At 38.5% G+C, this 13,195-nt stretch overlaps 1 protein-coding gene across 2 annotated transcripts in view; it reads left to right on the top strand.

The window, feature by feature from the left end:
• LOC138750451 (rasGAP-activating-like protein 1) overlaps positions 1–13,195 on the top strand; it is a 313,399-nt gene that overhangs the window by 130,314 nt on the left and 169,890 nt on the right. For both annotated transcript variants that reach the window (XM_069912509.1, XM_069912508.1), the window contains exons 8-9: positions 2,714–2,805; positions 9,636–9,753. In XM_069912509.1, the coding sequence (XP_069768610.1) occupies positions 2,714–2,805; positions 9,636–9,753 (210 nt within the window). The remainder of the gene's footprint in view (positions 1–2,713; positions 2,806–9,635; positions 9,754–13,195) is intronic.

Raw genomic sequence — 13,195 nt, 5'->3', positions numbered from 1 at the left:
TAAACCCATCTGCTGCTTGGTGGGAGACTGTATGTCATTTGTAATAATGCATCAATTGATTTGGCAGTCCTGCAGAAATTAGGTCTGCAATTATATCTCAGTCTAAATGCTGTACAATTTTCAGTTCTCCCACATGGGTGCCTTGTATGCTGGATGAGGCAAGATTTAAAATTCCTGAGAAGCCATCAGAAAACACACATTGAAAGCAGGTTCTAACAACAACCAAACCAGAGAGACCGGGATTAGAATTTATTCCTCAATCTTAATGGAAAATATGTTGGAATCCTGCTCAGGTTTTGACCTAAATGTCAGCTCTCTAATTTCCTCCATGGATGAGATTCTCCAGCAGTTTGTTTTTTATTTGCTCTAGATTTCAGCATCTGCGATCTGTGGTGTGTCCCATTTCTTGATTAAAGCTTTAGTTTATAAAGGATTTCTGTAACTAAAGTATGCTCACTTGGCAAGCAGGCATTCAGTTGCCACATACCAACCTACATATGTGACTGCATGTGGTTTGGGATGTACACAGCCCATTCATACTTTATTGTGCAGGATGTCATCAGTTTCTAATTCCAACCATATCCTGTTTGTAGAACATGTTTCTCCATAACATTGAAAACTTGATTTATAGTGGGTTCGTATCTGTCCCAGTGGCCTCCAAGTTGAGATGTAATATCTGAAACTAATGACTTTTAGAAGTGTTGTTTACAACATACTGTAGTAGCTAAAAACTTGCAAGATCACTCAGAATGTTTTGTCCATACCAGACAATAAATTGCATGTATTTATTACGAGCAGGATTCTGTTTTTCATTCCATGGGATTAATTCAGATCAACTGCTACTAGGACTTGCCATAAAAATCATAATGAGTATAAAATGCAATTGTAATTAGGATCAGAATTTATTGTTATGAAGAGGACACAAAATTCATTGTTTTGTGGCAGCTTTATAGTGCAAATATTGCTATAAATTACATTGCAAAAATAAATAAAAATTGCAAGAAAATAGGATAAAGTGAGGCAGTGCCTACGGTTCATTGTCCATTCAGAAATCTGATGGCAGAGGGGAAGAAGCTGCTCTTGTGCAGCTGGGTACTCGCCTTCAAGCTCCTGGACCTTTTTCCCCAAGGGTGGCACTGTGAAGAGGGCATGGTCTGAGTGATGGGGGCCTTTGAAAGTGGAGGCTTCTTTCTTAAGACACTGCCTCTTGTAGATGTCCTCGATGGAGTGAAGACTGGTGCCCACGATGTTTTCTGGGTGATTTAACAACTCTGGAGTTTTTTCTCCCCTGTCCTGTGGATTGGCACCTCCTTACCAGACAGTGATGCAGTCAGACAATGCTCTCCATGGAACACCTGTAGACATTTTTGAGAAACCCTCAAAATCTCCTCAAACTCCTGAATCATCAAACACAGATTCTTCACTTCCCTGGCAATGAAATTCTTAGCATTGTCATTTATGTTGTAAAAGGTATATTCTTGGACCAGATCAATTCTGAATTACTACTGATCCTCATATATCACCTTGTACTTGGGTCGTTGGAGGCTTCGATTAAGCTGCAATAAAGAGTGATTGAGCTTGTCCAAGTGTATGATTTGTCGGTAGTCTCACCAGTGATAGTTTGGGTGTATTTGGATACCTCGTGATGAAGGGCTTGAGGGGTTAGGTTGAACCCAGCTTGATGAGTTTGTGCAGTACATACTGTAGGCCACATTTAGGCACTATGTACTTGATGGGGTAAAATACAGGGGATAGTAAGAATGTATTTTGATTGATGGTCATTCCTCAAACAAGAGAGTGTAAGGTGAGAGGAAGGAGTTTAAGGGGATCTGACAGGGTAACTCATCACAATGAGAGTGGTTGGAATCTTAGGAGGTGGGAGAGGCAGAGACTCAGTCAAAATCTGAGAAGCATCTGTTCATTTGAATCACCAAAGCATGTCAGGGCAACAGACCAATTGCAAGTACATGAGATCAGTAGAAGGAATTACAGTGGTCTGATTAGATACAATGGGCCAAAAGGCCTGATTCTGTGACTCTCTGACAGGGTAAATATTAAGTTCAGTATTTGGTAGGTTGTGGGAGCTGATGAAGCAGAAAGCTCTGGACTGAATGATACTAAGCTCCCAGAGTGCATTGGCAGCTGCAGTGAAAACATCAAACCATGGTGTTTTTGTGCATGCGCCTATTTTGACAGCAATCGTCATTGTTGGCAGCAATCATTAAAGACCCTCATCTCCCAGCCCACGCTCTGCTCTCCCTGCTGCCATCAGCAAAGAGGTACAGATGCCACAAGACTCACTCCACCAGGTTCAGGAACAGCTGCTACCCTCCACCATCAGACTCAACAACAAACTCAATCAGGGACTCATTTAAGGGCTCTTACTTTGCACATTATTTATTATATTATAATTGGATATTTATTTTCTGTATTGCACAATTTGTTTGCATTTCCTTGTTTATATTTCTGTCTTTTGCAGACGTATCTTTTTTTCTTGAGTACAGTTTCGTTACTGATAAATAGAAATTGTGCCTGGGCTGCAAGAAAAAGAATCTCAGGTTATGTTATGTTATACATGTTATGTTATACATGTTATGTATAACATATACATGTTATGTCATGTATGTACTCTGACAATAAATCTGAACTTTAAATTTTTATCATTGCTTCCTTTGTCTGTAAAGGAATATGTCTCTTTTTTTTCTTGAACTAGATTGACTTCAATTTGGATGCACTTCTGAAGACTCAAGTAACCAGGGGCTGGTTTAGGCTGTTGCCTTTTGAAAAAAATGAAGATGATGCAGGGTAAATAGCTCTTGTTGTTTCTTGGATTCATTTTCTTACCATTACAAGCTTATAATCTATAGCCCCTTTTCCACTGGCATCCAATTTTGTTAATTGTCTGTCCCAGGATAGGAAGCCCTTTGTGCCATTTCCAGTGAGCTACCCTTAACTGGGACAGAATGTTCTACCTACAACTGGAGAAAGGTGACTTTCTGCTGTCCCTTTTCCACTGGTTTTATCAGCACGCCGGCGTCAGCTGAAGCTGGTGATAAGAGTAGGGGATGAGATGGTTAATTCCCGATGTGAAATGACGTCATTTGACGCAAGCATGCTGACAGTTTTCTGTTTCTACTGGACCCTGTCCCCAATTAATTCCTGGGTCAGGTGCCAGTGGAAATGGGGCTATAGGTTATGTACATCATTGTACCCTGGTCATAATGTTGAAAGGGTAACTGAAGAACAGCTGCTGCATTTCACAATGTATCAACGAGTCTCCATCTACATTGTAATAATGCGAATGTTGCAATCATCAGGCCATTATCACAATTGGGTGGGCCATCTATCGTCAGGGGTCCCTGGAGTTTCTTTCAGCCATTCCCAGGGTCTGCTAATCCATCCTCCAAGTCCCCAATCCTCAACTCACCCTTTTAGAACATAGAACATTACAGCACAGTACAGGCCCTTCAGCCTACAATGTTATGCAAACCTATATATACCTAAAAAGATAGTAAAAACTCCCTATCTCATAGCCCTTTATTTTTCTTTCATCCATTTATTGCTGTTTACTGCTATTTATTTCCTCTCTCTCTCTCTCTCTCTCTTCTTCCCCCCCCTCCCCCCTCCGCGACTTTCCCATGGCAGAGTTTGTATCTTCATTTTAATCTTTTCTTCCTGTTCTCATTCTCATGCAAAAAACTTGGGTCATTTCAATCCCACAATGCAATTACCTGTTTCACGCTTGTCTGATTGCAACGCTGGCATCCACTGATCCCAGGGATTGTTCTGGGGGTCGAGGCCGTCAATCCCCGGTGTGAGATGTCATCATCTGACGTCAGTGTTGAGCTGATTTTGCTTTCACACTTGCAACATAAAAGGCTGATTGGCATTGATTCCTGCGATCACTTGCAAGCATTAAAGGGGCTTTAGACGAGTACAAGAAGAGGTAATGCAACTTTATCTGCTCTCTCCCCAGAAATTGGATGCACCATCTAATTTTTGAAAATTACTGCTGTTAATGCAATTTAAATGTTACTTTTCTGCATCCAATTATATCCAAAATTCAATTATATCCAAAATACTTTTTGGAAGTTCAGATCCTACTTACTCTCCTGTATTTTTGGTGATGTATGTACATTATGAAGGGGTAAGTGGATGTCTCTATATGTTCCTGATCTACTTGACTTGAAATAAACTTCACATTGCTGTGCAAAACAAATTCAGATTTTGGGAACTGAAGGTGATCCAAAATTCTCACTTTCTTTTAGTGAATCGGAATCTTCAAATTTGCTCTAGTTTTTTTTTGATCGGGGGACATACCTTTTCTTAAACTCATTACTTACAATCTTTGATTCAGAGTGATTGTTTCCATGCCTTTCATAATTTTATACATTTCTATAAGATTCCCTCTTGTTCTTCTTAATTCCTCAATCTCCCCATACCTCTGGAATCAACCTACTATACCTCTTCTGGACCTCCCTCCAAAGCTAGTACATTTTTACTCAAGGGTGCCAGAGCTGCACACAGCACACCAGAGGTGGCCTCAGCAGTATCTTGTGCAGTTGTGGCATAAACACCCTGCTCCTAAATTCAATCTCTCTTGCAGTGAAGGCCAAAATTCCATTTGCCTTCTTGATAGCCTGCTGCATCTGCAAACTGACATTTAGTGATCCATGTACAAGTCCTCCCAGTCCTTCTGCAAGGCCATGCTGCAATTGCTTTCTATTTAAATAATAATCTGATCTTCTGTGGCGGCACACCACTAGGCAGGCAAACCAGCCCCGCTTGTAATCCATGCGGCGGGGCAGCCGGCCAAAATGGCACCATCAGGGATTTCCCCTTCTTAGCACAGGGGTCAGAAGCTCACGCTGGGGGACCACGTGATGCCCGGGTGACGTCAGCACCCCTCAGCGCAGTTCTCAGCCAGGTCCAGGCTGGGAGTACAAGTCCAGGGGGACCACGTGATGCCCAGGTGACGTCAGCACCCCTCAGCGCAGTCCTCAGCCAGGTCCAGGCTGGGAGTACAAGTCCAGCCCAGCAGCCAGCAATAAATTAGTTCTGCTCACTGAGCTCAACCCGTCTGGTTGTGTGTTCTTTCAGTAGCAGTGTAGCTGCCACTACACTTCCATTTTTTTCCTTCCAAAGTGGATAACCTCGCATTTACCAACATTGTACTCCATCTGCCAGAGCCTTGCCCACACATTTCACCTATCTCTGTCTCTGCAGAATCTCCGTACCCTCTGCACAATTTGCTTTCCCACTCAATTTAGTGTCATCAGCGAACTTAGATGCACTACACTCTGTTGACTCTTCCAGATCAGTAATATATATCATGAAGAGTTGTGGCGCAGCACCAAACCTGTGGAGCCCTACTCATCAATAATTGCCAACCAGAAAAACACCACTGAATCATGACTCTCTGCTTTCTATTTGTTAACCAATTCTCTATCCATGCTAATATCTACCTCTAACTTTATCTGGAACCTTATCAAATGCCTTCTGTAAATCCAAGTAAACAACATTCATCTGCTCCCGTTTATCTACTGTACTTGTTATATTCTCAGATAACTCTAGAAAGTTTGTCAAATATGAATCCATGCTCCAGATGCCTTGTTATTTCTTCTTTAGTGATAGCTTCAAACATTTTCCTAACTACTGATATTAAACTAAGTAGCCTATAGTTCTCTCCCTTTTACCTACAGTAAGTACATCGTGTTTTGAATAGTGGTATGACATTCATTTTCTTCCAATACACAAGGACTTGTCCAGAGTCGAGACAATTTTGGTCAATTATTTCCAAAGTCTTTACTTTTACTTCTGCCATTTCTTTCAGTACCCTGGAATGCATTCAATCAGGACCAGGGGGCTTGTCAAACTTTCGATCCACATGTTTGCCTATTGCATCAAGGTCCTCACCTCCCATCTCATCCATAACATCTGTCTTTGACATGATAGACATGTCATCTACCGTGAAGACTGACACAAAAGTCATTCAAAGTCTCATCACCCAATATCAATTTCCCCTTCTCATCATCCAAGGGAACAACCATGATTTTAGCCACCCTTTTCTACTTTATTTCATTATAAAAAAACATTTACTGTCCATTTTTATAATTTTTGCTAATCTTTTTTCATAGTCTACCCTCTCTCTCTCTTTATTGATCACTTTGTGGTTCTTTTTAAAGTTTTCCCAATCTTCTAGTTCCCTGGTCCTCTTGCCATTCATATTAATTTGATACCTTCCTTTATTTCTTTAGTTATCAAGGCTGGCTGTCCTTACCCTTGCTGTCCTTGCTTTTAACTGAATATACTTTTGTTGAGCACCATTAAAAAGCTTTTTGAAAGTCTTTCACTGTTCCTCAATATAGCCTGTGTTCCCGGTCTACCCTGGCCAACTCCTCCCTCATCCCCTTGAAGTTTCCCTTGTTTAGGTATAATGCACTGGTTTAGACTGAACCTTTGTACCCTCTATTTGTATGAGGAAACTCAATCACACTTTGGCCACTCTTTCCAAAAGGATCCATAACTACAAGATCAGTAATTTTACCTGTTTCATTGCAGAGGACCAGATCCAAGATAGCATGCTCCCTTGTAGGTTCAGTAACACGCTGTTCAAGAAAGCTATTATGAATTTATTTTATGAGGTCCTCTTCAAGGTTGCATCAACCAACCTGATTCACCATGATCCCCCACAATAACTGCTGTTCCATCCTTGAATACGTCTGATATTTCTTGGTATATTTCCTGTGCCATTATAATGTTATTATTGGGTGGCTTATAGATCACTCTCACCAGGGATTTTTTACCCCCTTTACTATTCCTAATCTCTACCCAGATGGATTCAATATTTTGCTCCTTAGATCTTGCATCATCTCTCATGATCTCATCCTTAACTAAGAACGCCACCCCTCCTCCCTTAGCTTTTTGCCTATCCTTGCATATTACCTGTTATCCTTGAATATTTAATTCCCAATCCTGCAGCCACATTTCAATTATGGCCACTAAATCATACTCCTTCTGATTTGTGCCAGAAGTCTATTGACTTTGTTTTGAATACTACAGGTTTTCAGATAAAGTGCCCTTATACTCATTGTGCTTTTAAAATCTGGTCATCTTTGCTTGTTTTGACTTTTATACACTTTACTTTTCTCTTTTTTAACCTTTGCTTTTACTTTATTCACACTCTTCCCTCCTATTTTATCTATTCTTCTCCAATCTGTTGAACCCACCCCCGAACTGTTTAGTTTAAAGCCCTTTCAACAGTCCTAGTTATGTGATTCACCAGGATCCAGGTCCCATCACAGTTCAGATGAGGCCTGTCCCTTTTGAACAGTTCCTTCCCTAATTCCTCTAATTTTCTTTCATTTGTATTTTCTGGTTTGTTGGATATATTCCAGCAAGGGAGGCCATATGCATCAGTGAGACTTCACAACATGAGAAGAAAAATTACATGGACAAAAGAGCTCAACTATCCATTCAATTACTTAATCTTTCATCCTGTTACAGACATTCCCTTTGCCCTTCCCCACCTCAATCTGTTTTCTCTCACTCAGTTTTGATGAAGGGTCTTCAACCCATTTCTCTTAAAAACGGATGTTACCTGATCCGAGTTTTTTTTTCCAGAATTTCCTTTTTATTTCAGATTTCCAGCATCTGCAGTTGATTTATTTTGATCTTTTCTCACAGTGAACAGCTTGAATTGCTATTTAAGAAGTGGATTTTGCATTTTCCCATTTCCATTTGTTTGTGGCTATTGTTAAAGGCTTCTTCTTGGTAACAGATGTCACCCTCGTTCTCTCACTTGTGCTCACTACCTCAGAAAAGGTTTAATCAGTTTCTCAAATAATATTGCTGGTTTAAAATGTGTCCCTCTCCTCCAGTAACCATGTTGCACCATTTTTCTCTTCTTGTTAGCCTGGTGTTGGTTTCAACTTATTTTTTTTCAAAATTAGCCCCATATATCTTATTCTCCAAATGATGATGCAGGATCTTGAATCTGAACAGAAAAAAAGGTTTTTATTTGAACAAGCTCATAAAATGTTTGTTTATAAATCCTTTGACTAATTAACTAAGGAGCTTCAAAGAATTTTCCTTTGGCAGGTGCAAAGCTTTATTCTCTATATAAATAATTCTGGGTTTCTGCCAGAGCAATTTTCCACTGGAATAGTTTGTAATGCTATCACCATCAGGGAAATATGAGTAAGATTTATGATCAAAAAGAAGACAGACTATGAACCATTTAAGTGTGAAGAGTGATTTTATGACCTTCTCTTCCTGCAGGGAGACACCACCTACCAGGTTTATTAGTTCAAGGTTTATCATCTGACTCTACACATATAACCTTTTGAAACAGTGTAAATCCGGAGCACGATGCACACAATACATAGTACATAATAATCGCATCTATACGTAGTCATACTTTAAAATAAATATATATATATTTTCGGATGATTTACTTGGTTACAGGATACTATTCAACAATCTCTCAGCCTGCGGGAAGAGGCTATTTCCCAGCCCGACAGTCCTGATTTTGATGCTCCTTTACCTCCTTCCTTATGTTAGTGGGTCAAAGATACTGTGTGCCGGATGGAAAGGGTCTCCGATAATCCTTTGAACCTTATTTAGGCAACACTTCTGGTAGATAACATCAATAGAGGGAAGGGAGACCTCAGTGAACTTCTCAGCCATTTAGATGATGCTCTGCATAAATTAGCAGTACCAGTGCAGACAATCCTTAATCTTCACCGTATCAGTGCAGATGGTTGGAAATTTACTTCCTTGTTTTGCCAAAGGCAGCATTTATCAAAATACTGATTGAATACAAATTGCTGGAGTTACAGAGCGTTTAATTTGTGTGCTTACTGCCCTCTAAAGTGTCTGTACTCAGTGTGGGCTCTTTGTGGTATTGCTTATGAAGGCAAACAATGCTGATTTTTTTTTTATCAGAACATGTTATTCAACTAATAACCATGTATTGTACAACAATGTATGAAAAATTATACCATATGGTGTACTCAATTCCTAAAGGTAGGCAAACTCTTATATCTACTACACTCAGATACATTCATTAAATGAAATGTGCAATTAAAACCGTTAATGCTGGAAATACTCAACAAATCAGGCAGCGTCTGTGGACAGAAAATCAATGGTTTGAGGCTCATTGACCCTTCCCGAACTGGGAACAGTTAGAAGTGAAATAACTTTCAAGGGAGACATGGTAAGATATGAGGAAACAGCCCCCACCCCTAAAATTTGTCCCTCTCCTCAAGTAACCATGTTACACTATTTTTCTCTTCTTGTTAACCTGGTTCTGGTTTCAACTTTTTTTTCAGTATTAGTCCCATATTCTCCAAATGATGATACAGAAAAAAATTATTTTATTTGAACAAGCTTTAAAACCACTGTGAAATATCCCCATAGCTTTCTGCATCAAATGAATTGTGAAACAAAAGAAGTGACACATCAGAACAGGAGGGCCTAATCACGTGACTTTCCCTGGATGTTCATGAAGGCCGACTAGTGCACTGCCAATTCAGAAGTTTGCATAAGCTCATACAAAATACCTGGAACGAGCTATAATATCATGTATCCACCTCCATCAAAGTGTCTAATCAAATGATATTTTCTTTTCTTAGTGGTAAATTAGGAGCATTACGATTGAAAGTCAGGTTGGCAGAAGATCGGATATTGCCTTCAATGTACTATCAGCCATTGATTGACCTCTTGGTGGAATCTGTAATCTCTCCATCTAAAGTGAGTACCTGGACATCTGTACATTAGCAAATATATCTGAATAAAGCAATTGGTTACGTTGATTCTGATTGAGTGACAGACCTGGTCAAGTTTCAATAACAATTGTTTGCTTGGTTTGTTGTTAAACAAGTTGTTTTTTTTTCCAAATTTGTTTTAACCGTGACTCTAATAGATGATTGAAAATCAATTACTACTTTTTTACATTTTCAAATGGTGAAAAATAAAATACCTTCCTGCCTTAATTGGTGAAAATATACAAATATGAGGTACACAGAAAGGAACGATATGCATTTAGTAATGGTATTGATCTTGTTAAATATTTTCACAAGTAACATTACAGGATGACTTTAAAATTCCATCACCTCCAAGCCTTTCCTTATTACTATAACCATTATTCTTACACATCTCTAGGACTTCCCCACGTACCTGCTCCTCTGCTGACTGTAGAAGGCCCTCAACCAAGTTATCACGCCTTTTAATTAGAATGAGTTCCTTAAAATGTAATTAAATCTCTGTTCCACACTGCTTTTGAACAGTAAGAGGGAAAAATAATTCACTGACTGAGTGCCCCCAGTGGCCAGTGTTGAGAAAATCCCACAAAGTTTCCTGACCAAAACTTGTACTCCAGGGATGCTGCATTCCAGGGAATGGTGGTTTAGGAAAAAAGATTGTTGTTGAATTTAAATCAAATTTTTGACATACAGCATGGTAACAGGCCCCTTTAACCGATGACTCCATGCCGCCCAATTACACCTAATTTACCTACAACCCCCAGTATTTTTTTGAATGGTGGGAGGAAACCAGAGCCCCCGGGGAAAACACATGCATACATGGGAAGAATGTATAAACTTCTTAAAGACAATGTGGAATTTAAACCCCGGTCCAGACCACTGGCGCTGTAAGGCATTGCGCTCAAAGCCACGCTATCCTTGCAACTCTCACGTAGAGTATAAAGAGGTTCCTTGTTCCACAATGTCTGTACGAATCTAAACTAATCCCATCTGTCGGCACATAATCAATATGCACATAGTTCATATCCTTCTATTTCTTGTCTGTTCATGCTTGTGGCCAAATGCTTCAGAAGCATTGCTGCAGTATCTACTGCTGCCACTTCCACTGGTAGCAGTTTCCAGGCACCTACCACCCTCCGTAGGGGGAAAAAAAAATCATGCCTCTCGCATCTCCTTTAAACTTTCCTGCTTCTGCTTCGCCTCGACCCTACACTCTATAGCATTGGATATTTCCATCCTGGGAAAAAGATTCTGTCTCTCTTATCCACACCTCATAATTGTATATCACTCTTTCAGGTTGCCCCTCAACCTCCTGTGCTCGAGAGAAAATGACCCATGTTTTGTGGCTTCCATTTTTATACATTCAAGCAGCACAACATTCCATGTTTGGGACTGTATTGATGCTATGAACATTCACTTGATAACAAGAAAGAAACCTTACAAGATTTTTTTTTAATTTTTTTAGATTTTTTATTTTTCACACCATAAAGCACATTGACCATGATACATACATTTTCCTTTTCAAATATATACAGTGTCATTTTCTACCCCCCTCCCTCCTTCCATCCCACCCTCCCTACCTCCCCCCCCCATCCATTTAAAGTACAAAATCTAAGATACATTAAACCAGTCAAACAATGTTGTCATTCAATAAAAATAAACAAGAAATTCCACTGAGTCAATTCTTTTCATTTCCTTCTCCTTTCGTTAATTTAGGTAGTGAATGTCCCCGGTAGGTTTTCTCTATTGTGTTTCATGTAAGGCTCCCATATTTGTTCAAATATTTCAATATTATTTCTTAAACTATATGTTATTTTTTCTAATGGAATACATTTATTCATTTATATATACCATTGTTGTATTTTCAAATTATCTTCCAATTTCCAGGTTGACATAATACATTTTTTTTGCTACGGTTAGAGCTATCTTAACAAATCTTTTTTGTACACCATCCAAATCAATTCCAAATTCTTTGTTTTTTATGTTACTTAGGAGGAAGATCTCTGGATTTTTTGGTATATTGTTTTCTGTAATTTTATTTAATATCTGGTTTAGATCTTCCCAAAATTTTTCTACTTTCTCACATGTCCAAATTGCATGAATTGTTGTTCCCATTTCTTTTTTACAACAAAAACATCTGTCAGATACTGTTGGGTCACGTTTATTTAACTTTTGAGGTGTAATGTATAGCCTGTGTATCCAGTTATATTGTATCATACGTAACCTCGTATTTATTGTATTTCTCATCATTCCAGAACATAACTTCTCCCGTTTCCTTTTTTATCTTTATATTTAAATCTTGTTCCCATTTTTGTTTAGTTTTACCATTTGTTTCCTCATTCTCCTTTTCTTGCAGTTTAATATACATATTTGTTATAAATCTTTTGATTATCATTGTATCTGTAATCACATATTCAAAGTTACTTCCCTCTGGTAACCTCAGACTGCTTCCTAATTTGTCCTTCAAGTAGGTTCTCAATTGGTAATATGCCAGCACTGTATCTTGAGTTATATTGTATTTATCTTTTATTTGTTCAAAGGTTAATAATCTATTTCCTGAAAAACAATTTTCTATTCTTTTGATCCCTTTTTTCTCCCATTCTCTAAAGGAAAGGTTATCTATTGTAAAAGGGAGTAACTGATTTTGCGTCAATATTAGTTTTGGTAATTGGTAATTTGTTTTATTCCTTTCTACATGAATCTTCTTCCAAATACTGAGTAGATGATGTAATACTGGAGAACTCCTATGTTGTACCAATTTTTCATCCCATTTATATAATATGTGTTCAGGTATCTTTTCCCCTATTTTATCTAGTTCTAATCTAGTCCAATCTGGCTTTTCCCTTGTTTGGTAAAAATCTGATAGGTATCTTAATTGTGTGGCTCTATAATAATTTTTAAAGTTTGGCAGTTGTAAGCCTCCTTGTTTATACCATTCTATTAATTTATCTAGTGCTATCCTCGGTTTCCCCCCTTTCCATAAAAATTTCCTTATTATTTTCTTTAACTCCTTGAAGAATTTCTCTGTCAAGTATATTGGCAATGCCTGAAATAGGTATAATATCCTTGGGAAAATGTCCATTTTAATACAGTTTATCCTTCCTATTAGTGTTAATCGTAAATCTTTCCAATGCTCTAAATCACCTTGTAATTTTTTCATTAGTGGATAATAATTGAGTTTATATAGATCGCCGAGATTTTTATTTATTTGTATACCTAGGTATCTTATTGCTTGCATTTGCCATCTGAATGGTGATTCCTTCTTAAATTTTGAGAAATCCGCATTATTCATAGGCATTGCTTCACTTTTATTTACGTTAATCTTGTAACCCGACACTTCTCCATATTCCTTCAATTTCTTATATAATTCTTTTATTGATAGTTCTGGTTCTGTTAAGTATACTATAACATCATCCACAAATAAACTGATT

Source organism: Narcine bancroftii, unplaced genomic scaffold, assembly GCF_036971445.1.
Source record: "Narcine bancroftii isolate sNarBan1 unplaced genomic scaffold, sNarBan1.hap1 Scaffold_151, whole genome shotgun sequence".
In the NCBI taxonomy this organism is placed as follows: Eukaryota; Metazoa; Chordata; class Chondrichthyes; order Torpediniformes; family Narcinidae; genus Narcine; species Narcine bancroftii.
The sequence above is the reverse complement of the archived record's forward strand: the minus strand, read 5'-3'. Positions and strand labels throughout refer to the sequence as shown.